Below are 25,520 nucleotides of genomic sequence, written 5' to 3'. Positions count from 1 at the left end.
TATTGTGGTGAAGCGAGAGCTGAGCGTGAAGTTGAGAGTTTGATTTTACTGGTCGATCTACCTTCCTGCCCTCACCTGTGATAGTGACCAAACGAATGAGAGCATGCATAAAAGCAAAATAAATGAAGGTGGCGCGGCTTTCCCTAGGAGATAAAGTGAGGAGCTCAATCAGCTCCAAGCAGACATGCAATGGAGCCAGCTGATGCGGTTCAGCACCTTTAAAAAAAAAAAATCTGTGTAAGTATTAGGAAACATCAAGTAGCATATTAACTGCACCTTAACATCATGTCCAAGCCAAACCTTTTAAACTTTTAAACTGTACCCACACTGAGCTGAGATTACGTTGTTCTCATATGTTGTAAACAGGACACAACGCAGCCTGGAATCATTTTTTATTGTCCTCATTATTTTCTTACTGTCTTACTGTTGAAACATGTTTTCGTTTAGAGACTCTTTATTAATTAATAATAGTCATTCTTTAATGACATTTGCTTGGAGTTTTCCTGTGTGCTGTGTGCTAAGACAAACAGTGTTGGGTTCACACTTCCACAGGTGTGATTGTGGAAGTGTGTGGTTGTCGCTCTGTGTTATGCCTGTGACGGATTGGCAACTTGTTCAGGGTGTACCCGGGATGTGATCTGGAACGGGTTTCAACCCCACTGCAACCTTCCGGGCCATGCTTTAATTTCAAAATGATGGGATGGACTCCAATCAACGGTGCTCATTTAAAATTAGCAGGAGGAAGTTGGTAAATTAACACGTAGCTCATGACGCATTTTTAAATACCGTGATTTATAAAAGAAAGCCACAACAAATGGATTTTATGTATTACTGAATTTCTGATTGTGATTGCTCTTATACTGGACACTGTCGCTCCTTAACCGAGGGGGACTGTGTGCAGAACAAAGGGGTGTAGCAATGTCCGCCCTGCTAGCAGGAAAAAAACAAACAACAAAAAAAGCTTGCCTCCGTCCAGAGCATCCACACGGGATGAAAGCTTCACCCACTCTATGCAGTCGTGGGCCGGAGCAGACCTTTGGCTTTCGTTTAATTTTCGCGAAAAAAAATCCTCCAATTTATTCAATTTTGGTTTTTTTATGTTTAATTAATTTTACTCGATTTTATTTTCATTTAAATATTGTACGGTTATAAACCATTTCATTAGACGACAGCTACTTTAGAAAATGTCTTTATTGTGGCGCATATACAGAAACAAAATGCCTTCTTTAATGCAGCAAAGAGAATAAAATGCTGCTGACGCATGAATGCAACCGCTTTAACGATCTGCTAATACAATATGTAAAAGTGTGACAAATACAGGGGTCCGCTTTTTTGCTATTTTAATTGTAAATATTTCTAACATACCTTAGCTTACAAAGACGCGGGCCTACTGTCTTCCACCACGCAGGAGACGTCTTTAAACAAGTCCTTTTGGGAAGCCGGGTTTACCCAGTTGAAGTTGAGTGGCATTTTCTCTTCCGCTAGCTACTTGTTTGTTAATTTTTTTATTTATGTATATTTTAAAAAGAAATCCTGCTTTATTGTCACATATATTCTGCTTGTTTTAAGGGCAATATAGGGGCGACTCACTGCGCAGAGGAATTTACGCCCACTTTGAACGCCTCCAAAATCTGAGTAAATACAATAAAATAGATTAATAAATAAAAATGTATTTATTACCGTGTATTAGCTGAAGTTTTATGTCTGAAGTAGCAGATGATTATAAGACACACACACACAGCTTGTTTAAGAAAAAAAATTAAATTAAATTTATTTAAAAAGCAACCGACTCAATGACAGGAGTAAAACATTGTCCGTCGTGGACAAGATCACTTTGAAACGAACGTATACATCACTTCTCCACTGAAATTTGAAATATCATACTTTACAACTTCTTTACATAGGCTATAACTGCACTCAATACATACTCTTTGTCTAGACGTGATTCCTTAAATAAACTGGACGCTATCGGGTGCCTCAGCGAGAGGCGCGCGCCTCGGCAAGAAAGTGCAAGTTTAAGAACAGTGCGCGAGGCGCCGGTGTGTGTGTGTGTGTGTGAGTGAGTGAGTGAGTGAGTGAGTGAGTGGGAAGGAGGAGGAGGGTGCGGGTGAGGCTATAGATACAATATTCAAATCAATAATCAGCAGCTAATTAAGCAGCCGTGTCCTGGAGATGAAATGCCCATTGCTGTTTTTTTGTTTGCTTGTTTGTTAAAGTGCAACTGACAGTCCGAGGGAGGGGAAATTCAACAATGATCATGTGTCTACATCCCGTGTTAGTGAATGTAACGCTAACCCCTCCTCTGGTGGGCCTTTAGTTAAGAACCAGTTCCAAACATGAAATTAATTGGCGAGGAGGGGGATGTGGGGGATTTTACAAGAGATAGTTTTACACTGCAAACCAAATCAAGGAGATGTGTTTTAGCGTCATATTCAGTCTTGTGAGCTTTTGTTTTTCTTGTGTGACTGAGGTTTGCTTGTTTTGCGCTGCTGCCTTCACGGTTTTGCTGAAATGTGAATATTTTTATTTATTTATTTTTTGAATCGCTGGCAGATGTGTTTTCGTCGGCATCAAAAGGAATGTGGAAAAGAGCGAGGATTGAAATAAAATTCGAAAGCTTCCTCGTTTGTTTTTCACTTTTGTTGTGGTTTGGTTTGCATGGCAAAAAACGCAACGATCATCTTTTTCTTTTTTCTTTATTTGTTTTTTGTTTTTCTTAAAGGGTTTTTAGGGGTCCGAAGTAGCCGGGAAACGTGAGAAAACTGAATACTAAGCCTAGCTCCCCACTTATTACTGAGATTAACAGCTAGGCTGTGGATTGTGACGTTTATTTCGAGGCCAGAAACATGTTTTCTTCATGTTTGTAGTTCGCGAGCCTTCCAGGCATCTAAAATATAAAAATGCAAGACTTCATACAAGACTAAATGACACGTGTTGCTGTGTACAATATTTAAAGACAATGCCAGTCTTTATGTGGCCGTGAAAACCATCTCAGTCGTTGTTTTTGCTCGACTCCTGGTCGCTCTGGTCATCGGTGAAGCACACGTCCACGTCGCTGTCATTGTCGCTCTTTTGCTCGGCTTCCTCGAACAGACCGCCCGGTTTGTCCTCCAGTTTCTTGACGGTCTGTCCGGGGTGTCTGGACTTGACGTGCCTCTCCAGGTCCCGCCTCCGCACCAGCACCTTTCCGCAGAAGTCACACCTGTAGGGCGTGTTTCCCTCAGCGTGGAGTCGGATGTGTTTGTTCAGGTTGCTGGGATCTCCGAAGGGCCTGAAGCACACCTTGCACTTGAGCGGCTTGTAGCCTGTGTGAGTCCTCATGTGGATTTTCAGGCCGTATTTCCTGGAGTACAGCTTGCCGCAGTAAAGACACAGATGTCCCTTTTTAGGCTTGCCAGAAGTGGTGTTGCTCGTGCTTCCAGCGGGGATGGAATCCAGCCGTGTCCGGTTCTTCTCTGCTGTGATCTCTGACAGCTGTTGTGTGTGCATGGCGATCTCCCGGTCAATGTTCGTGATCGACCCCAGGTCGTGGCTCAGCGAGGGTGCACCAAAGTATGACATGGATTCTGGGTACTTGAGGAGGTTGCTGAAGTGGAATTTCAGCGGATAGTAGGGGGAGCTGTATAAAAGCTCCCCGTTGTAGACAGTGAAGGGCATCAGGGGGATGTTACAGTCTCCACCGTAAGTCTTGACACCGTCGAAGTGAGGGAGGGAGAGTCTTTCAAAATGGAGACCAGGGGGCATTTGTGGGTAACGGGACGGGGACAGGCCGGAGTGGAAACGACTTTCTACGTGCTTGAAAGCTGAGGTCTCCTCCATGTGAGGCAGCAGCGGGAAACCTCGGATTGCGTTTGTGCACGGCACCATCGGAGATGTGGAGTCCATAATTGCAGGTGGGCACTTGGGAGGGTGGTTCCCTCCTGCGTTTAGACCCTCGCCCACGTTGCGGATTGGTTTCATGTTCCCAATGAGTTTGCTGAATCCCATAGAGCTCAGCTTTCCGTTGGCCTCCTCTCTGGAGCTCTCCGCTCCCGGGACTTTTGAGACACCAGTTGGCTTAAAGGCTGAGCGCACACCAGGATGGAAGCCCATGCTGCTTAGCATTGAAGTGGTGGCGCCCAGGCTGAGGAGATGCCCCTGGTTTCTGCCTGAAGTGACGCTCATGTCGAGGGCCCTGTCCTGCTCCTCGGAGCTGCTTTTCTTTGACAGTCCCGTTTTGTTCAAAAACGGGGACGAGGACACCGCCCGCCGACCCGAGTCTGTGATGGAGGAGTTACTGTGAGCGCTCCTCGGTGAGGCGGAGTTGTTGGGAATGTCTCCAGATTTTGGTGACCTGCTGAAGGTCTCTGTGCCCCTGGCCTGTTCGCTGCTCACAAACCCTCGCCCGTTGCTCAGTGCGCAGTGGAAGTGAACGTGAGCCTTGAGTGTGTTCGGGTATTTGAATATCCTCCAACAGTACCAGCAGATATAACGCTCCTCACCTACAGAGACAACACATACGACAACAACAGAGACATTAATGTGGAGCGTTAGACCCCGTGCGTAAAATGGCAATAACAGCCACTGTAACTTGTAAAAAAACAACAACAACAACAACAACTGTACATGTAACCACACACACACACACACACAAAGTCAAACAAACATAAGCTTGGGCTGAAAGGATTGAAAAATCAGAAAATACACGTTTCCCATTCCCAACTACATTATCGCAAAAAAAAAAACAACCTATAACATTAAAACCTATTTAAATATCCCATTTACTCTGACAGATTTTTATCAGTCACTGCTACACATCACCTGAAATTTCAATTCAAGCCTAATGGATATGATCCGGTTTCTAAGATCTGGTGCCAAATGGTAATAGACACATGGAGCCATCATAATGACCCCCAGTCCAGCACTCTGAGGTTAGGCCTAATATAGATGTAATGATTTTGTAATCCTCATACGGGCCATTGTTTATGATCACCATCAAAAGGGCAAACGCCCAGCCCAATCTGGCGCTCAGAAAACGACGCATTGAATGCGGGACTTTTCCTCTCTGTGCTCTTTCCCGTGGAAGTGACAGCAGCTGTTGCTTGAAATCGCAAGTCCCCGGAAACAATGGCGGCGGCCCATCTGTTGACGCCTCATAATGGAGGAGAGCGTATGTCCAGGAGCGCACACGGTGTGTTGGGCCGGAGAATCAGGGCAATATACACCCCACATAAAAGTTAGCATTCATTAGCCCACAATACCTTAACGCACCCACCTAATTTACCGTGAAGCACTTGTTTTTGAATTTATTTGCTTTTGAATACATGAATATTAATGGCGCGATGACATTTGTTAACCTCCAGTCTCGCGACTGAATCACCAGCCTCTTCTTTCTCCATGGTCGCCGAGGCGCGTCAGTTTCTGCTTTTAATTGCTTTTTTATTCTGTGTTTCAAGAACCGCAACTACTTTGTGGCAGAGTAAGAGTTTTAAAAAACATCTTGAATCAAGTTTGATATCATTTAAAGCTTCGCCGCTGTGCTTTTGGGAAGTATTCAAGAGGCCCTTCCAGCTCGAAATTAAATGTGCAAGATAAAATAATCGCCTGTTGATGGAATTTCTAATGAAGTATCGGTGGATAATCTTTTTTAAACCGATTAAATTCTTCTGAGCTTCTTTTTTTTTTTTAACCAAGATTAAGTGTTTAATCCCCGACGCAAACGCCTACTTTGCACCAATTTGGCCCGCACAAATTGATTATAAATTCGAAGACGGGCTGATGAAAAATCTTAACCCATCGAGAAATTATCTTTCACAAAACTGAAATCCTCTTGTGTTCTGTATTTTAATCTTAGCAAATCGAATCATTTCATCCTAGCATTTTATTCCAAAAAATGATTTGCGTTGATGACCTGTTATCCACTGTATCGTCTTCATCCTCCCACAAGAACTAGTTTTTAATAATTAAACACCACCCAAAATACAGCTAAAAGTTCAGTTTTCTCTCCCTTCACGAATCTTTTTATTCCAGTAGGCTATATTATTCTTCACTTGATTTCTTAACCACGATATTTTATTTAACGCGCGACATGAAGAATTGCAAATGAATAAATAATCCGCCTGCAGGGAAGCAAAAAACATCCAATTGATTTCCATCTCTGAGCGATAAAGCAGTCACATTATGGGGTATTGGCAGTCATTTAACTGCACGGTGATAAAAACCCTCAACATGTCGATGTGTCAGATCTGTAAATCGGAGGCCATGGCCACAGAAGGTAGTGTTCACGTGAAAACGACACACGCGTCCTTAGAAGGAAAAAAAAAGTCACAGATTTTTTATGATATTGTTATTATTGTTGTTGGATTAAAAATCGTTCAACTGTCCACGTTAGCAGCACCACTCTCTGCAGACTCGTTTACCTTTCTCGTCGTGCGTGGGAGTGGCCGTGGTGGGGATGTCGTACCACTGGGCCAGAGCGTTGGAGTACCACACACTAAGCTCCTCTCCTGCGGGGATTTCTCTCAGCACGCGGTAGAAAATCTCAAGAAAAAACAAAAGCAGTGTTAACTTAAGAGTCCATATAGAGGGGCAAGGAATTTGCTCATGAGAAACTTCACGAGGCCGTTAACTGTGATGTCACGGGCTTAAAATATTCACCTGTCCGCCAGGCAGGTCCGACAAAGCCTCCAGGTTCTGCTCTTGGCTGTTCCTGGCGGCGCGGATTAATCCGATCCAGTCCGGGACGGGACATCCTGACTCATCTACGAACTCCCCCCTTACCAAGCGGATCTGAGCCAGGGGGAAAAAGAGAAACACGATGAAGACAAACGTGAGCAGTGAGGGCCATTTTTGACCATCAGAAAAAGGAACATTTTTAAAAGAAAGGTCGCTGCCTTCTTTTAAAAAAAATGCAGTTTTGCTATTTTAGTCTTTTTTCACATTACAAAAAACGAAATTGCCACAAACGACTGTCTTCCAAGTCGAGCTACCTGAAGGGTTCAGCGGCCACTAATAATATTCCTTAAAACGCGCTTAATGCGTCTTTTTCCGCTCTGCTGATAATTCATTAAAGAGGATGACACACGGGCCTAATTGAGTTGATATGGGAAACGAATTTGAGGAGTGTCAGAGCGTTTCTAAACTGTTCAAGGACATTAAAGATCGAAGCGTGACATCTGACACAGAGATTGCACCTGATGATCGCCGGCAGCCCGGGGCCACGCATTTAGACACATCAATCACCCCCGATGACAGCTTCAACAATAACACGGCGCAGTTCAGTTAAAGATGCTCACAGAGCCGCAAAGTCTTCACTACTGCGCGTGTAAAAAAAAAAGGGGGGCAGATATATTGGTTTGCCCCCCCCCCCCCCATACTTCCAGTCCGAAGTACTTAAAAAGTGCAAAAATGCTGGTCTTTGAATGGGCATCATTTAACCCCCAAGCTTCACTTAATTTAAATAATTAATTGCTGATAACGTGGGTCTAATTCATGTTTCACTGTTTCAATCTAGTTGTTTATTTATGTTTTTTTTAATTAATTTTATTTTCCTTTATTTTTGCTGATTTGTTTTAGGATGTTGTCTCAGTGGCATCTTTCTGTGGCCGGATTAGATTAAAATTAAACGGCTGATCGGAATAACAGGCCCGCCAGGCAGAGAAATGTGAGGCGGCTGAGGGGTTGAAATCCCACACAGCAGACCCGGGTCGCCCATTAGGCCGGTTAAGTAGAAGCACAGACTGACAAGTCAGCCGCTAATGGAACTCAATTATTTCCAACTTGACAGGCCAAACCAATTAAAAGCCTAACTCAAGGCCCGATGGAGTTTGACAGAGCAAGTTTAAAAAAAATATACATCTAATTTCTAGTGTGGCTGGAGCTACTTATGTTTAAAAACATAAGATAATATACATAATTCTAATCACGTGTAAAATATACTATATAAATATAGTAAAATGCTTTAATGTATATTATATCAGCGAAAGAATAAAGCAGTTCCGATACAAACTTGGAATAACGAAAATGATTTTGAATAAAGGCAAGCTTACAAAAATAAATCAATCTTTATATCTTCCAAATTAATTTAAAAATAAAACCGTTATTAATAAAAAATATATATAACAAAAAAAACCTCGAAAATGCAAAGTAAAAACAAGAACTTTCCAGAAAGAGACAATTATTCCACGTTTCTTCTTTTAATGCTCTAAACTTACCTTTTTCTTGGGCCCTACTTCCTTGCGGTCCGACACGTACTTCCCGAGTTTGAAGATGCCCGGTACCGGTCCAATCCGGAGCCCGGCCGGGATGCTGCAGTCCGCAAACACACTGACGGTGGTGGACGCCCGGGTGGCTTGCATGGCGTGGGGTGAGATCAGAACCATGAAGACTGATGGAGACGGAAGTATGGAGAGCGCGCAGGGAAGGGGGATGAAGCGAGAGGAGATGATGAGGACAGGCCGATGTCCGCCCTCAAAGTGACGCGGTGGCGTTATGCTCTCCGGCTTTTCTAGTGATGGAGCAGAGTAAGTTTACCCCCCACCCTACCCCCAGCCACGCACCCACCCACCCACTCCTGTATCTGGGGATGCAAGTGTGTGAGGGTGTTTCAGATTGGGGGGATTGTAGCAAAGAGGTGATGCTGTGCTGTAAGGTAGGAGGGAGAGAAGGAGGAGGACGTGGTGGTGGGGGGTGGGAGCGGTCCTGAGTTTGTAGCAGCAGCGGTGACTGTGTGGAAGTGAGTGTGAGAGAGTTGGGCTCACCCAGCAGCTGTGTGGAGAGAGAAAACGGGCCGGCCTGGTCACATGGAGACTTTCCCTCACCCCGCTGTATAATGAATTGCTCCAAAACGGTCAAGAGACACAAAGGGCCAGGCGACCTTCCCATCCCCGAAATCCAATTTGTCAAGGCCAGAGAAAAGAGGGTGCAGAATCAAAGGTCCAGAGCGGCCATTAATCCTCAGCATGTGGCTTTGTCCTCCAGACAGTTCCGATATTTTAACTGACAAATCCACTGTATAATTTCTCCATAAATCCTCACCCTTTTCCATTCTTCCCTTTCAAGGCAGGTTTTTGGAAATCAGTGGCTACTTTAAATCTACTTGGCTGGCATTCTTTAGGCTTTGCATACTTCAAAGGGCTTTATTCTGCCTCCGCCTTTGTGTCCTTAGATTAACAAAAGGCGCAGGAAAGTTTAGAGGACTTGTTAACTTCTATTGACTCTCGGCGTGTGCCGGGTTGAGATCAGGCAGGTACTGAAAAGAGAGAACCACCAGCAGGAGGAGAGAGAAAGAAACAACCATCATCATCATCTTCACGACGCTCACACTTTGTTTGTTTGTGGCTCTCTTGGCTCAAGATACAACAGATTTTTTTTTTCTTTTTGGTTGCTCAGGGACACGAAGATAATAGAATTATTGCAGAATATATTTATTTATACCTTCATAAAAATACCATATATATATATGGTATTTTATGAATGTATATATATGTAAACATGGAAAATCGTTTGTACAAAAGGCTGTTTCTTTTAACAAAGAAATATATTCTCAAAAAATATATTGTCATTGTTATTAATATTTTTATTATTATGACAAAAAGAAAAAAATATGCTCAGTCTGTCTCTCTTATTAAAAAGGCTAGAAATAGAAACGCTGGATTCAAGGTGATTCTACTGGCTGCTTCCTGTGGCTGGACTGACATAGTAATTGAACCTGTTGGTTGATTGAATGATTAATTGATTGATTAAAATAAATAAATAAATAAATAAATAAATAAAGTCAAATAACCATGGTAACATCGCTGCCCTATGAAAGCCATGTATCTCCAAAACTTTGCATGAGCTCACACAGGCAGGTCTGGCTATACAGTGTACTTCTTTTTTTCTTTTTCTTTTTTTTTTTTTTTTGCGATGTTAAGTCATTTGAGAATGGATGTTAATATATTTTAATTATTCTTTCCATATTCTTTCCAAAACTGTTATTTCTAACAACATTTTTCTTGGATCTGTAGCTCTTATGTGATGCCCACCAAAACCCACTTGTTTGGCGAACACAGTGTCTGTGTACTGGCAGACTTAGAATCACATTCACAATGAGGCTCCGCGCAGCAGGTTGTTTAAAGATACGGATGCTTTTTGATGCTGTCTATGAGTCTGAACTGAAAAAACAACAACTGGGTGATCAGTTCAGACCATGAACAAGTTGACCTCTGACCTGTCCACTGTGCACGTCTCCCTGTGTCTCTCTCTTACACACACACGCAATTAATGTAAAACATGTGGTACTAAAACTATCTTGGAAGGGGATTAGAGTGAGGAAAGACTGTGGGTATGCGACATTAGAACAAAAAGATGGTGATAAATAAAGAGACCCCCCCCCCCCAAAAAAAAAAAACCCCAAATAAATAAATAAATAAATAATTTAAAAAATAAAATGAAATAAAAGCACTTCATTAGTGCATTTCCGCTAGTTATCTCTCCACAAAATGAAAATAAACTATTTCACACAAAATGAAAATAAACTATTTCAGGTACTATTTTCCCCCTTCGCCCCCACCTCCCTGCGCTCCTCCACAGTCCTGAACTACACGCGAACAATCTCGTCAATGTTTTTGCGCCCGGCTGTGCGGGGGAGTTATTTATTAACGCCTCGCCATTTGCGACTGGTTCCCATCCACCCCTGCTTTGCTTTAAAGGCCCGCACTTCTCCACAGTGAAATTAATTATTCTCTGAGGAGGAGGTGGGGTGAATGAAAGGAGGAAAGAAAACGAAGAAAAAAAGAGGGGAAGACGTTGCCTTTCTGTTAGCGGAAAAAGTCGCCGGGGTGAATCCCCGCTCCGCTGTGCGCTCTGAAGCCCTGAAGAGTGGTCAAAAGGCTCGGTGTCAGAGTGACGGCAGTGTTGGAGGCAAATGGGATGGAAAATTAAATGAAATTAAATGGCTGGAGCGGCCTTATTGTGCCTCCTCCTATTCTTTTTTTTTCTATTTTTTTTTTTAAGAAAAACATTAATTACATAGTTGGATCTTTATTCAGAAACTATTGCGGATTCTGCGAGTGCTCTTTCTTTTTAATGAACTCTTCTTCTCTTTAATAAACTTAAATAACGACCTGAGAAGAATTGGTGCTCGGAAGAGGTGGGAGTCGGGTTTTTTCTTCTTTTTTATGGCCCTCTCTGCCTGCCTCTTGCCAGCCTTTTTTGGATTAAAACTGTCTAAACGGTGGGGCTCTCTCTGATTTAACTGGTTGGCCATTAATGACCCATGAATATAGAGGAACAACCTGTCTGCAAAGCAACGCGGTAAATACGGAGAGCAATGCCCCACCAGGGATCTCCATTCATGCGCCCTGACTATACTTCAGGGGTGCCAAGGGTTCACCACCACCTCTCCTGGACTGGTTTCAATGGTCTAACCATTGAAGACCCCTCTGAGTGCAGAAGAAAACACATTTTTTATGTCGACCCATAAACTTTCTTTGGGTCTATTCAGGGGAGGGAGGGGGGAGAGAGCCCAATCATTGTCCCACTTAGCAATGTGGCCTATTTCTCACAGATTCCCACGTTTTAGAAATGACTTTGTTTTCCTCTAAATCCATTTATTTCTCCGCGTGTAAGCCAGCACATCTTGTGTAGCCCACCTCTCGCATTCAGTCGGTCACACTTAAATTTTGATTCAAGAAAAAAAAGGAGAAGACGAAAGAAAGAAAACTGAAATCCTCGCGCGTATGGCTCTCTGGCCCCTCCGAATCCCACCCAGCAAAACAATCATTATTATTCCTTTCAGATTCGTGCCTGCTCTCAGAGCAGACCGTCCATCTTCTCCGTGCTTTTCTTTGCTTTTGCAGAAACACCCTCCCCTGCTCATCTATGAGGTGTTTCACACTCTGAGAAACCTGGAGAAAGATGCAAGCTGCACCGTGGGCAGACCAGCTGCCTTGATGCGGGTGGGACATTTGAGACGCGTTTGAATAGTAATTGTGCTTGTATGGGACTCCCACCAGATGACATGATTGGGATTTTAACCCAGACTAATATTCAAAATCGCATTAGAGAGGAGCCGAATAAATGGCATCCGATTCAGCGCTGTTCATGCGTGATTGCATTCAAAAAAATCCCTACTCAAAAGTGGGCTGCAGCGTTTTGGTATTCAAAGTCTCAACAAAGTTTTTTTTTTTTTTTTTTGGAAGGCCACTTTTCCCTGACTTCAACTCACTTTGTCTCGCGTGAGAAGACGCGGATAAAGGCGCGTGAAGTTCCGTGAATTGATATGTTTCGGTGTACCTTATAAATTCATACCTTTTCTCACTCGACCGCCTCAGAAAGAAAGTGTCACTCAGGCCGATTTTCTCTGCTGTCCGGCGCATTTAGCAGCAGATCTATTTGAGGAGTTCATTCCTAGGCAAATGTATGCAGGCAGGGTCGCCCGTGAATAGAGCAGCGTGTCAGCCGACCCTAATTGGGATTTAGCTACCCAAAGCATATGCGCCGAAGTGACAGAGAATCACCGGCTTCAAAGAAAGTCGCAACTTTTGCCCTTCTCGGTGAATCTGAGGAGCTCTTTCCCTCGCCCCGAGCAAAAGCGCATTTTTTCTCCCAGGATGAAGGTTAGTGACCCACTTCGGCGGGTTTGTCTCTGCAAGCTGGCAATGTGAGACAAACAAATATAAAGGCAAAGAGCACGCTTAAAGACATGATACCTTGACTCGCCTGCATGGCTGAATATGGTTAGACATTTTTAGCGAACTTCACGGTTATTATCTCAACAAGGAGGTCAATATTTTCTAACATTTTTCTGCGACAAGTTAAACGTTAAAAGAATTTTTAAAAAAAACAACCCAACATTTAATTCAGTCTCGTATTTTTTTACATCCTAAAAGGAAATTGCAACTAATAATAAACATAAGCGATAAAAATATCAATGATCAGGTACACTGTCTTTGAGGGTTTTTTAAAAAATATATATTTTAAAGGAGCGCATTTTGCCTCTTTGTTTTATATGCTGTGGAATTCAGAATACTTATTTATTTATTTATTTATTTATTTATTTATTTATTTATTTATTTATCATATTTAAATAAAAATGTACTCACTTTTTCCCCTAATGAGTTTTCTCAGTGTGAAGACGGAAGCACCATGGAGAGCTCCACACATTTAAAAAAAACACGTGAGGCTATCGATAATAAATGCTTTCCTGTTTCATTCTCACATGAGCGTCATATTTTCGACGGACAGCTTCGGGTTCAAACTAATTTCTCCTCCGTGTTTGAGTGGACTGAGCTCGTGAAAATGACGTGAGTTTAAAATGAAGTCAGTGCATATTATTCAGATAAATAATTTGTGCAGCAAGAAATACGGGGTTACACACTAAAATACTTGACTAAGTCTAATTTACTAATTTTCTTCTCTGTTCTTTTCCCCCCTTTTCTTTGTTTTGCTTTGACTGTTTTTGCTATTTTAAAATGTATTTATTGATCTTTTAATTAACTCACTCATATTTATCCCACGTGTATCACTGTTTCTGGTTTTCCTTTTTAAGTTATTTACTCAGAAAAAATAATAATAATTGTCTATTGACATATATCCACTCTAAAGCTGCCAATGAAACATCAAAAAATCTTCAATCAAACAACTAAAAGTTCCATTGAAGCCTTATTACGTTGAACTGAGGAAGCCTTTCTGGGTTTCCATCCACCGAGAATTATTTGTTTTATTTATTTACTTGCTATCTTTCCTGAGATGTGCCAAATTATAATAATAATGGTACAGTAATGTTACTGCTGCCATGACAGCACAGGACCACCGGTTCTACTCCAGTCTTTGTTGCGCTTTCTGTCTCTGATTGGTGTGTTGCATGTCTTCACTCTCTGCCCCTGAGCAGGACACTGAGCGTGTTTGGCATCTGCTGGCCACATCCAATCTCTCCCGATCAGCCGCAGTGGGAAAAGGTGTGGAAATGGATGGAATGAGGACAGGAAACGGCTGTGTGCAGTCACTCTGCTGCAGGACCGCATTTGAGTGACGGATTCCTCAGCCCTGCAGAAAGTGTCAGGGCAACCATCTCGACCCTCAGGTGACTCTGTCCCTTTCCCCCTCTCTTTCTCTGTTTTGCTGTTCCCTCATGACTTCCTTTTCCCTTTTTCACTCTGCATCATTTCAAGCCAAAGCCAGGATTCTAAGGAACATTTCTTTGTGCTAAGCAAAACATGAGGTTTAACCAGCATTGAATTATTGCTGAATGACGTTCTCTATCCTCATATAAACTCTTCAAAAGGACACAAAATAAAAGAGCAACAAGGTAATTCAATGCTGATAGCTTTATTTGTGGCATGTAGGAAAAAAAGGGGGGGGGGGGGGTCACAAAAGTTTAGAGAATATGTTGAGTTGTCTAGTGAGGCATAGTTAAAGCCCCTGATTTGAAGCAAAAGGGTCAGTCATGGTCTTCTTGTCTGGGGCAAAAGGGCAAAGGTCAGTGTCCAAACATGGGGCTTGGTCAGTGCAAAGCTCAGAGGGGCGTGGAGGTTTAAGGGTGAGAGGAGGTCACTTGGGAATTCGTGTTGCTCACTCGTTGTCCGACTCATCGGCCGCTCCGGTGATGGTGTAGGTCTGTTCTTGGTGGTCCATTTCCAGCACATCATCCTCATTTTTGACTGTTCTGTAGAGAGACAGAGAGACAAAGTGACTGAAACAAGCATGTTAAACCACACCCGACTCTGTCACAGACCAGGTTAAGTCATTGTTTCTTAATGAAGGGTAGTGTTTGGTTGTACTTTCTGGGTGTGAGTGCTTGTCCTGTTTGAAAGAACTGCAAAAACACCTGATGGTACCTTTACCTAATGAGCACCGTCCTCCTCTCCGTCAGCTCCACAGCCTGCTCTGCATAGGCCTCGATGTTCTTATCATGTCCATCTGAGCCATATGTAGTCCCGGTGCCACTAATGCCACCCTTTCCTCCACCTGTCTTCCCCATGCCACCAGCAGCTGACAGAGCAGCATCGTCACTACCCACACCCCCACTTCCTCCACTGCCTCCAACTCCACCACCCATTCCACGGGCTACACTACCCTCTTCACTTATTCCTCCAGCAAGTCCACCACTCTTTCCTACAACTACACCACCATTTCCTCCACCAAACCCAGTGCCAGTTCCACCCATCCCACCTGAACCTCCAGTTTTACCACCTCCACCCATTCCAGTCCCACCTATGCTGCTGTCACTCTTGCCTCCAGTACCGAATCCCAGGTTTCCCACACCTCCAGCACCAGAACCACTTGTTCCTCCAGTGCCCATTGCTCTGCTGCCATTGCCTTTGCCCACAACCCCACCATTAGCTTCAGTACCTACACCTACACCCCCAGCTCCTAATCCATGACTACCAGTAAAGTCTGCCCCAGCTGATGTACCAGCAGGACCTTTTTTACCACTGGCTCCCTCAGCACCCATTCTTCCACCTAAACCTGCAATTCCTGGACCTGTTCCCATGCCTCCTGCATCTATGCCCCCACCCATTCCTACTCTGCCCCCAATGTCTCCCCCACCACCACGTCCTATCAGTCCACCACCCATTCCACCTGCACCTCCCATGCCTCCTCCACTGATGCTCATCCCGGCACCAATGGCGCTCATGCTACAGCTAGTGAGAGATAAGGTTTGCATCATGCCAGAAAGCCGCAGGTCCTCGCCCTCGATCAATTTTCTGCAGAGGAAAAAAAAGACAAAAAATTACCAAATTTATTAATATTCACTCAAAGACACAACCCAAAAATCATTTTCAGGTGGCTATTTTTCACTTACCTGTAAGTTGTGATCTCAATCTCCAGAGCCATCTTGATATTCAGAAGCTCCTGGTACTCACGCAGGTGCAGCGCAATTTTCTCCTTGGTGGATTTCAGCTCGAGCTGCAGGGCCTCAATCCGAGCCTATCAGGAAATCGGGGTTATAAAATGAATGTGTTGTTGTAGTGGCTTTGTGTTTGCATGTATGAATGTGAGAGCATGTGTGTATTTATGACTGACTCTGGTGGGATCAGGTGTGCACCCTGGGACAACATGAGCCAACATTTACCTGCAGGTCTTCCAGTTCTTTTCTGTACTTCTCTTGTGTCTCACGGATCTGAGCTTCAAGAGCCTCGTTTCTGGTCTGCATGGCATCCAAATCTCGTTCTTTACTTTGGATCTAGGGACAGTTTCAGCCCAATTATAGACACTCAATATTAATAAACGGTTCTTACATATTAATTTTCACTTGTAATACTCACATCTTTTTTGGCACTGGCTATTTTTTCTCTAACGCTTCGAACTTTATCAACATGCCTCGACGTCTTCTGGGTTAGATCTTCAAATTTGCTTTTATACCACGAATCCATTTCCTAACAGTGGAGAATGATAACGTTACAGAAGACTCAACTGTGTACTTTTCATCATCTGGAAGCGGTTTTGTGTGATATTTTTGTACCTGGAGATTTTTGGCTGCGATATCGTCATACTGGGTTTGAATTTGTTTCAAAGCAGCAGCCAAGTCGGGCAGAGTGAACGCACTCTGGGCTGAGACGTGAGCGGCGTAGATCTGTTTCATGAGTTCATCAATTTCCTAAACCAAAAAAAAAAAAGAGAGGCCTTTAGGAATCATTAAAAATAAAAGGCAAACTTGGAATAGCTAATTCCTACGTAAAGATGTCACCCACCTGCTGATGGATTCGTTTAAGGAATTCAATTTCAACCTCTAACTGCTCCAGCTTCTTCTCCAAGGCAATGCGGGAGGAGGTGGCTTTGTCCACATCCTGAAAAATAAACAGAAGTGTTATCATGTATGTCTGCCCCTGAGAAATAATGTGTAGGCGACATTCACACCCAGGACAGTGGCTAATTTAATGTCACTCACTGGACGGAAGGCCTCAATGTCTAACTCGGCTTTCTTCCTCAGCTCCACCGCCTCCTCATATTTGACTTTGATTGCCTTTAGTTGAGCAGCTGCAGACTCTTTGGACGCCAAGGAAATGTCCTGAAAACCAAGAACGCATAAGTAAGACGCCTGTCTGCTAGATTTGAAGGTGAACACAAGGGTGTGCGCAAAATCTAGCTGAGCCTTTTGCATTTTATATTTCAGCTTCATTCTTGTGTGTGTGCCTGCCAGCACATTATCAAGTCATCTCATCTGTGCATAAAACACATCTGACAACAGCTGTAGTCTGACACCCAAATACGGTCAGGATCCCCCTCAAATTGCCTGCCAGAAATGAGCTTGTTACCAGGTAAAGAACTTTGAAAACACCAAGTTGACGTCTTGTATCGTTGTTTGGGTGGATCTTCTACAGATCAGTGAGGTGTAAACTTAATGCCCTCTTGAGTGTCTAAGCAAAGGAAGAGCAGAGGCAGGATCCGGGAGATTTCTCGTCTCACCCTCTGAACTCTCATTTGTTCAGCAATCTTCTTCAGCTCTTTCAGCTGTTCCTCATAGAGCAGGCGCAGACCCACAGGCTTCTCAAACCGGTTCTGATAGGCCTCAATCTCAGTTTCCAGTAGCTTGTTCTGCTGCTCGAGCGATCGCACCTGTAAGGACACGAAAACTCAGTCTAAACCACACTCCACAAGATGAGAATTACTCCTGTGCAACATTCAGTGTGATATCTGCTTTTCGCTGCGCCTATCAAAATAAGTAAAATCGAGTTGAAAAAGGTTGTTTCACCTTGTCGATGTATACGGCCAGTCTGTCGTTGAGAACGATCATCTCCTGTCTTTCGCTTGTCCGGGTGCTGAGGAATTCCTGGTTTTCAGCTGAAGCCACATCCAGGTCTATGGCAGGCTCTCCGCTCGGCCCAACGCACACCATGGCACCTGCACTCACACTGAAATGACTGATACAAGTTAACCTACAGCCACAGGCACCAAAATATGTTCCTTTAAGTGATTAAAATTATTCCTAAAGACAGCCTGTAGAAGAAGAATTTATTTTCGCGGCCTCGCCTGTAAAACAAAAATCCAATGGCTTACCCTGCTCCTACCATGCGAGACCTGCGTGCTGCAGACATGGTCCTTCGTCCCACTGAGTCCACACGCATGCTGCTGGCCCCGGCTCTAGAGGAGAAGCAGCCGGTGGAGGCACGACGGGCCTCTCTCCTGGTGGGGGATGGGCTCGACACCCTGATCTGGTAGGACGAGCTGCTGCTGTCCTCAAAGTGACGGCGGTAGGACGAGATCCTCTCTGGGCTGAAGCTCATGGCAGCGGTTTCTATGTGGCTTTGGTTCTGTGAAGGGAAACAGTCAGTGGTTTGCTGCACTTTACTGCTCCTGAACCTTCCTTTGTTGCACTCTCTGGTTGTCAGCACAGTCTGAGGTTTTATACTCCCCATTGACAGTCATGCTCCTGCTCTGTTCAAAACAGCCCAGGTCATGAGCCGACGCATGCGGAATCTTGAACCTCCGTACTAAAGCAGGCTTGACCTGCCTCTCAGATATGTATCAGCAGCTTGTGAGAAGCAGAAATGGGCTGGGATCATGGCTGTGGGCACAAGTCTCTCAGACTCCTTATTTTATCCAAATCATAATGGGTTTTTGCCTGGGTTACAACACATCCACCACCTTAATGTCCGGCATCAGAGGACAAGCAGGGAGACAGGCAGGCAGGCAATGAGGCAGGGTCCAGTAAGTCATTGCAGCCAGTAGGTGCATCTCTGATGTGATGTGCTCTGATGGGACGAGGGACTTTAATTGAATGCTGAGCAGAAGCTAGAGGGTGACCTGATGAGGCTGTGGCTGCAGAGGAACAAAAGAGCGCTGGCAAGATTTTGACGTAAATTAGTACTTATTAGTCTGCTCTGTTTTCAACATATTAAAACTGGAGTATGCAGAAAAAAGAAAATGGAATTAACTGCTTCAGCGGGAAGATGAGGAAGCGGAAGAAAAGGAGGGGGGAGATTACAGTCTGGAGTTTACGGATGACATGACACAGTGATAAAAGGGCATAAATGCCAGTCAGCCCTGTTCATGGTTTACATTGACACCTACAGAATCACATGGGCAGGGGTTGGACGATATTACAATGAGCTCAATTATAAAAAAGAAGGTACCACAGCAACATGGTAAACCACAAAAAAACTCAAAATATGCATAAAGCCGATGTTGGTTTAGTCCGCTTAGAACATTAAAATCCAACTTATGAGATGATTTATTCACAGTTCCATGTGAAAACTTGCCGTGATGGATTAAGTGAGCATCTATTCTCTCCTACTGACCTCACATCTTGCAGCCGCATGGGACTTTTGGGAAGAGCCGGAATATTTCAGTCATGTGAATAGTCATCTCTCTACTAAGCTGCTTGTTTCACGTTCCACCAACCGTTGTTCACTATGATGATGCTTTCTGTTACAGTATTTATAAAACCTCACTTCATTTACTAAGACCACAAACTCTTATACATCATTGTGTGGTATTATAACTTTTTTTGCCTGATACTCATTTAAATATTTAATTATTACTTATTAAAATGGATGATAATATTGAACTAAAAATGCTTTGTTATTATCATTATTATTATTGGTGTTAAATGACAAATACCAGATAATTATATTATATTTAGAGGGTGGTGGCATTTGCTATGAAAGACGCCCTTGTGGCAGCAGAGAACGTTCAGCAAACTGATTGAATAAATGTATTATTTAATAATAAATTTAGTTAATAAATAAAGTTAAGACTACTTTAAGATACTCCTTTACTAGATGGAGTATCTCAAGGTAGTGGTTTTCTGTATGACATTATCAGTCCGTCAAATGTCAAACAGATGGCCTTATATTTGACTCTACAGTACTTTGGTATACAGAGTTCATTGTCAACTGAGTGACTGTAAGGTACCCAGGTCCTGTAGCTGCAAAACAAGCCCAGATCATCACCCATCCACCACCATGCTGGCAGCATGTTTGAGGTGTTTGTGTTGATATATTGTGTTTAGTTTTTACAAAATGTAGCACGGAGCATTATAGCCAAACATCTCCATGTTGGTGTTATCTGTTCAATGGACATTGTTCCAGAAATCTTGTGGTTTCTTCAGATGTAACTTTGTAAACATAATCTTCCATGTTCTTTCTCCTGGCAACCACTGCAAGCAAGACTGGTCTGTGTTTTTCTAACTGTCATGAACTTTAACATGCTAACTGAGCCTGTAGAGTCTGAGATGTTACCCTTGGGTTTTTTGCAGTTTTTGAGCGCAGTCTGACCTTGGGGTGGGGATTTGCTAGGATGTCCACTCCTGGAAAGCTTGTGGTATTGAATGCTCCAGACCAGCAAACTGCCAAAACGTCTCTTTTGATGGAGATGTTCACACATGCTGATGATCATTTGATCAAGTGCAATTACCAGTAACCATATGGATGCACATAGTTTATCACAGAGCTATTAAGTCCTATGAAAACTTAATTTTTTACAACGTTGTGTAAAGATTATTCTGTCTTGAATACCATGCAAAGCTTTGCTGTCAATTAATAGAATTTTTCACAAATTCTTGACAAATTTACCAATGGAACTGCTCATACAATATATATGCATCAATATATGGTATTAAATATGTTTAAGTGTTCATAAAACTATTTTTTCATATATATTTCTTAAATATTTTCTTATTTATTTAAAAACTGTATCAGAGAGGTGAAAACTCTAAAACAATCAAAATTAAATATTTATATAGATGTAAATCTTAAGTAAATATATTATTGCATCACAAAATTTTCTGATTCTCAAAAACTGTTTATTTTTATTTACAAGTCATTACTGTCAACACCAAGCTCAAATATAAAAGAAACAAAAATCCCTGTAAAGTGCTGAGGTGATACAACAATGTCAGGTATGTTTTAAAGCTATCAATTATGTCCCCAAAGAAAACCAATAAACACTTCTAGATAATTTACTAACGCATCTGAAAAGTCACCTAGAGGCCAGTTTCCTGTCACTCACAATGATTAAGCTGAATTTTAGGATAAACTAAAGTAACTTAAAACAATATTGTCCAAATTAAACAAGACAGTGAGATTAAAATTTGCTGATTCTGCAGGGACTTTCAGCTCAAGCTGTAAAAGAAGGAATAAGGAACAAGGTCCATGGCGGTGGTCAGCAAACTGTAGTGGAAACATTCTTCCCTGCTGAAAACAAACCCATTTATTATCACGGATGATGAAGGAACCTGTGGAGAGTTGGTGACAAATTCATACAGGATATTAGACAAGGACTTTCAATACAGTAAATCGTAGTACTTCCCCAGCAGCTGTCACCCCGGCAAGCCTCTCTATGCCTATTTATATCTGGAATTACTTAAACGAATGTCCTCTTAGGTCATCTACTAATCCTGCCCAATATATAAATAATAAAAATAATAATAAACACACACAGACTCAAGTTAAATATTAGTTTATTTAGCTTTGATAACTTTATTAAATAGTACATTTATTAATAAATGCATTAAGTATTGGCAAAGTCTGCACTGCCTGTTGAGCAATTTAATATTTACAATATGTCGACAGGAAATAATAAAATAGTTCACATTATGGAGTGGAAGACTTTATTTGCATAATTAATCTTTAGCACTTCAGAAGATTCTTTGAGCTTATTTCAAAAAGCTGTAAAGGGTTTAGAAGGAGGTTAAGCCTGAGAGAAATTAAAGAGGGGTTTCAAGAAATATTGTATGGCAGATGTGGATTTAAGCAAACTGGTTTCACCTCTTTGAGATTTTAACATTGAAATGAGGAGCCATGAAATTTTTTTAAGCCCTTTACAAGGCTGCGCCATCACTTCACATTCTAAACTCGAATAATTGCAAAAATAGCTTCAAATAAATATATAAATATCTTTCCAGTTCCATGATCACTGATTATGCTGCTCATGCTTCACCCAGTCTTGCCATCCTCCAGAGTAATGCTGAACACTGAAACAAGACACAAAAGAAAGAAAAAAGTGAACATTTGCTTTGACGAAATCACACTTTTCATAATTTAAGACTTTTAAACAAAATCATGCATTTGTATGTGACTTTACCATCACCAGACAATCACAGTGTTTTAATACTTGACACATAGACATAGAAAATGTGATGTGGGACATGTGGTATCCTTCCGAGGAGGAACAGCATTGTGTAACTACAAGGCAATAACCTCAACTATAGTAAATGCTGTCTCATGGTGGTAACTATAAAAGTCTAAGTTTAACCACAATACTGATAACTTTTCTCGTGACTGAAAATGGCCAAGTCTAGTAAGAAACATAATGACGAGGTGGAAACCAGTGACGGTGACAGACATAAGCCAAGGACACATATCTCACTCTTTGTATCCCAGTGTGATGGCCGTGTTCAGCGCAGTCTTGCTCCTGATTCCCGCCAAACAAGTAAACACAATGTTATCTGTCTGGTGAGGTAATTCACCACCATACTTTTCTTTGAAGTCTTCTGGACCCAGCTGGAGTGCAGGGTTCACTTGCGCCACTGTAAAGTCAAAAACACAAAGGTTAAGGAAGTATGATGGGTTTGGTGCTCTGGAGAACAGTTGGTTGGAAGCATTGTAGTAATATTTTAGAATAATGCCCTCCTTCGTACCATATAATATGAAGTGGCTCATATTGCTTGCGTTTTACTCCATTTAGAATTGTATGTCAAATTGAGCACATTTCAAACCTAATTAAACTTGCCATTATGAAGCCACGGGGACAAAGCACACCTTCAAATGTTTGTTTTATGAACAATATAAAAACTGTGTATGAGTTTGCTTCATTTTGGACATTTACGATTTGTTATTTACCCCCAACCCACACAAACTGCAGTATACTACACTAGTATACAAGTCTACAGCCCTGGCAGCCCAGCCGGACAACAATGTTGCAGGTAGAGAGAGCAGTACTCACGGGGGACGTTAATGGAGCCGGGGATGAAGCCGTATTCTCGGAGCTCCCAGGGCTCTCGCACATCTATAACTACCGCTTTCCGCCCAACCAGGAGCTCCTTCAGCTGCTCATAACTCACGACTGTGCTCGCTGGCGTTGAACTGAATGTGCGGAACAGCAACTCTGCGTTTAAAAACAAGACAGACAATATACTTAATGCAGTATATGAGCTCCTTCAAAACATGACAGTGAGTCACTCATGTTAAACCTCACTTTTGTAACCGGGGCGAGTGCTGACACTGCTGGACACAGAGCCTTGTCCTCTCGGGACGCAAGCTTCAAACTGGACGGTATTATTCCATAAAAGCCGCGGGACAACACCGGCAAGTCTCCAACAACTTCTCAAGGCCATGTGTGATTATCAAAGCCAGATACTGCACTCTAAATTATCACTGCTCTTCAACACAAACCCTCACTTAAGCGTATCTGCGTGGGACAACTAAAAAAAGTCACAATGCCGACAATTATCTGCGCTTGCGCAGACGTACGGATATCCTAATGGGCCAAAATTCTTTCCCCTCAAATGCCTTAGTGATAGTTTCAAACAAGTAATAACTAACTATTTATCAACACAAATTAGCATCATGTCCCCTAATTAGATCAAACAAGTTCATCAAGTAAAAACAAAAAACATTATTTATGTTGCATTCGCCGCCATGGGAAACTGGGAAACGCATAAAGATGGGAAACAAGCTTTTATTTACCTCTAGTAAAAAAGAGATTTTCCCACTCAACTTGAATGCAGCATTGGGCCAACCTGAGCTGCCGTAGTGCGTCACACATAACCAGTGCTGCCTGTAAATGCTAACGAAAGCTTGACACATGTTTTAAAAGTCAAGGGTGGAAACAAAAAGATATTGAGATAACTGTTGACGGTATTGCGCGTTTTTTCTTTGAATAGCCATAATGTCTGCGTGTAATTTTGGATAAAACACACCAGTTCAGTTTTTATCCTACCAAGCTAATGTAGCTGGCCTTTTTTTGCAACCCAGGAAGAGCTGACATCTCAGTGTTGGCTTCATATTAGCTGACAAAGTCAACATAGGAGCCTAACTTTAAGAGGTGAGTTAATACATATTCCATTTTCGCTAAATCTAGTATGAAAAAGATAAACTAATTTTTAAAATTTCCGTAATAAATGGGTTAGGCGCCTCTTATTCTCACCCAAACCGGGCTGCCGGGGTTGTTAAGGCCTCTTAATCATGGTGTTGTCCATTAATAGAGTTATCTGTCGTAAAAACTCTGATTTTCTCCTACTGCCTTTATTTAGCAGTGGCATATCATGTAGCCGTAGGTATTGTGACCGTTCGCTTCCAGATTTCTTGCAGTTTAGAAAACGTTTAGGTCAGTAGCATGTTAGGCGAAGGGTGTAAAAATTATTTCAAAAGGAGTCCACCAGGAAAATCAGCTTAAACCTACAAGCAGTGGAAAGTTTTTGATTGGTTAAATCAGTCACCTGATTTAATCGCCCCGAACACACCAGCTTGAGAGTAGCGTCAAACACACCAACTTATAACAGCCAAACCACATATTGCATTTACCGTTTAATTATTTAAATAATCTTCAGCAGAGGCTATTCTGGTATGGCAAAAAAAAAAAAAAAGAATTTTTGTTGTTGTTGTTTTTAGTGCTGTTGTCTTGAAAGTGGATTTCGTTGAGTCGGAGCCCAGCAAGGAGGAGTTGGCTTGGGCTTTTGAATGAAGGAGAGAAAAAACAACTGCTTTAATGAAAAGTAGTTTACTGAATATATATAAAATATGAGAAAGCAAGAGTGTAATTGTGCAAACATAATTAGTTATTCTATCCTAATATTTTTTTTTTCACTATTGTTGGAAGCAAAGTAGTGCTTGACGATTCAATGTTTATTTGTTTATTTATAAGGAACCCCATTAGCTTCCACAACAGTGGTTGCTAGTCTTCCTGGGGCCCAAGCCATCAAATATCTCCAAATAAAATGTTACAACAATTAGATCTACAGTAAAGTTTTACAATACTGAAATGTAAACATGTGAATATTAAAAATTATATAAAAGCAGAAAACCAAAACAAAACACTCAAACAAAATACACAATTTCCATTACAAGTGATATTACCCTCTACAATCTTTACAAATACATTAAAAACTGCCTAAATAGGCTTTTAGGTGATATGTATGCATAGCTATTTGAATGTAAACACATGCTGTCATAAAGTTTTGATTTGGCACATTTCTGTAGGACTGTGCTGTAGTACAATGACAACACAATAAATGTGTGTGAGTGTGTGCATTTAACAATTCCTGATATAAACTGTAGGGGTTTTTTTTTTTGCTATTTTGAAAGTACCTCATTCTGTTGTGAAGAAAATAATAATAGCAGTTGTGTAGTACCTGGATAAACAAAATTATGTGTGGTTGTCCTAAATGTGTAAAACTAAACCAGTGTTGTCCCTTCTTGCTTTCAGAGCACCAGATGCGGCTGAAGGACCCCTTCTCCTTGAAAGCCGCCGACATGACTAAGCGGACTAATAAACCAAGAAAACCTCGAGATGAGGAATCATCAGATGAAGTCAGCGGTAAGTCACCGTAACAGTACATGCCACCGGACTGTTACGGTTAAGACTATGAATTTTGACTTGGTAGAGTCCTATAGACT

General features: G+C 42.1%; 4 protein-coding genes across 5 annotated transcripts in view; 1 reads left to right on the top strand and 3 right to left on the bottom strand.

Annotated features, from left to right (window-relative positions):
• Nucleotides 1-1,194: 1,194 nt before the first annotated feature.
• Nucleotides 1,195-8,483, bottom strand: prdm13 (PR domain containing 13). The gene is made up of 4 exons (XM_086310554.1): nucleotides 8,193-8,483; nucleotides 6,637-6,768; nucleotides 6,399-6,519; nucleotides 1,195-4,481 (listed from the first exon to the last, which is right to left on the bottom strand). Exons 1-4 carry the CDS (start codon nucleotides 8,358-8,360, stop codon nucleotides 2,992-2,994), a joined length of 1,911 nt encoding a protein of 636 aa, XP_086166680.1. The 5' UTR covers nucleotides 8,361-8,483; the 3' UTR covers nucleotides 1,195-2,991.
• A 5,790-nt stretch (nucleotides 8,484-14,273) lies between these two features.
• Nucleotides 14,274-18,320, bottom strand: LOC147318550 (uncharacterized). Its single transcript, XM_086309871.1, has 11 exons — nucleotides 17,962-18,320; nucleotides 17,657-17,816; nucleotides 17,371-17,520; nucleotides 16,853-16,972; nucleotides 16,656-16,751; nucleotides 16,427-16,561; nucleotides 16,230-16,340; nucleotides 16,037-16,147; nucleotides 15,767-15,891; nucleotides 14,805-15,668; nucleotides 14,274-14,626 (listed from the first exon to the last, which is right to left on the bottom strand). Exons 1-11 carry the CDS (start codon nucleotides 18,318-18,320, stop codon nucleotides 14,533-14,535), a joined length of 2,325 nt encoding a protein of 774 aa, XP_086165997.1. The 3' UTR covers nucleotides 14,274-14,532.
• Nucleotides 18,321-21,347: 3,027 nt separating this feature from the next.
• tstd3 (thiosulfate sulfurtransferase like domain containing 3) lies at nucleotides 21,348-24,023 on the bottom strand. Its single transcript, XM_086310553.1, has 4 exons — nucleotides 23,101-24,023; nucleotides 22,849-23,010; nucleotides 22,273-22,432; nucleotides 21,348-21,877 (listed from the first exon to the last, which is right to left on the bottom strand). The coding sequence occupies exons 1-4, from the start codon at nucleotides 23,237-23,239 to the stop codon at nucleotides 21,817-21,819; spliced, it is 522 nt and encodes a 173-aa protein (XP_086166679.1). The 5' UTR covers nucleotides 23,240-24,023; the 3' UTR covers nucleotides 21,348-21,816.
• The window catches only part of usp45 (ubiquitin specific peptidase 45), a 44,203-nt gene continuing 42,321 nt past the window's right edge, over nucleotides 23,639-25,520 (top strand). For both annotated transcript variants that reach the window (XM_086310552.1, XM_086310551.1), the window contains exons 1-2: nucleotides 23,639-23,949; nucleotides 25,330-25,440. In XM_086310552.1, coding sequence (XP_086166678.1) covers nucleotides 25,338-25,440 — 103 coding nt within the window. In that variant the 5' untranslated portion in view covers nucleotides 23,639-23,949; nucleotides 25,330-25,337. The remainder of the gene's footprint in view (nucleotides 23,950-25,329; nucleotides 25,441-25,520) is intronic.

The sequence above is a fragment of the Aulonocara sp. 'chitande type north' Nkhata Bay genome, linkage group LG11 (assembly GCF_057382095.1).
Source record: "Aulonocara sp. 'chitande type north' Nkhata Bay isolate Kocher_YH1m ecotype deep benthic linkage group LG11, A_spYH_male_GT1.1, whole genome shotgun sequence".
NCBI classification, from domain to species: Eukaryota; Metazoa; Chordata; class Actinopteri; order Cichliformes; family Cichlidae; genus Aulonocara; species Aulonocara sp. 'chitande type north' Nkhata Bay.
The sequence above is the reverse complement of the archived record's forward strand: the minus strand, read 5'-3'. Positions and strand labels throughout refer to the sequence as shown.

Excerpts from the sequence above, each read along its gene's own strand:
- prdm13 (XM_086310554.1), bottom strand. The coding sequence starts at position 8,360 with ATGGTTCTGATCTCACCCCACGCCATGCAAGCCACCCGGGCGTCCACC. Across the intron at positions 6,769-8,192 it reads AAGTAGGGCCCAAGAAAAAG|ATCCGCTTGGTAAGGGGGGA; the intron begins GTAAGTTTAGAG and ends CCCCTGGCTCAG. Across the intron at positions 6,520-6,636 it reads CGGACCTGCCTGGCGGACAG|ATTTTCTACCGCGTGCTGAG; the intron begins GTGAATATTTTA and ends TTTTTTCTTGAG.
- LOC147318550 (XM_086309871.1), bottom strand. The coding sequence starts at position 18,320 with ATGGGGAGTATAAAACCTCAGACTGTGCTGACAACCAGAGAGTGCAAC. Across the intron at positions 15,669-15,766 it reads ATTGAGATCACAACTTACAG|AAAATTGATCGAGGGCGAGG; the intron begins GTAAGTGAAAAA and ends TTTCCTCTGCAG. Across the intron at positions 14,627-14,804 it reads AGGAGGACGGTGCTCATTAG|AACAGTCAAAAATGAGGATG; the intron begins GTAAAGGTACCA and ends GTCTCTCTACAG.
- tstd3 (XM_086310553.1), bottom strand. The coding sequence starts at position 23,239 with ATGGCCTTGAGAAGTTGTTGGAGACTTGCCGGTGTTGTCCCGCGGCTT. Across the intron at positions 22,433-22,848 it reads CGGCTCCATTAACGTCCCCC|TGGCGCAAGTGAACCCTGCA; the intron begins GTGAGTACTGCT and ends TTGACTTTACAG. Across the intron at positions 21,878-22,272 it reads ATCACACTGGGATACAAAGA|TGTTCAGCATTACTCTGGAG; the intron begins GTGAGATATGTG and ends GTCTTGTTTCAG.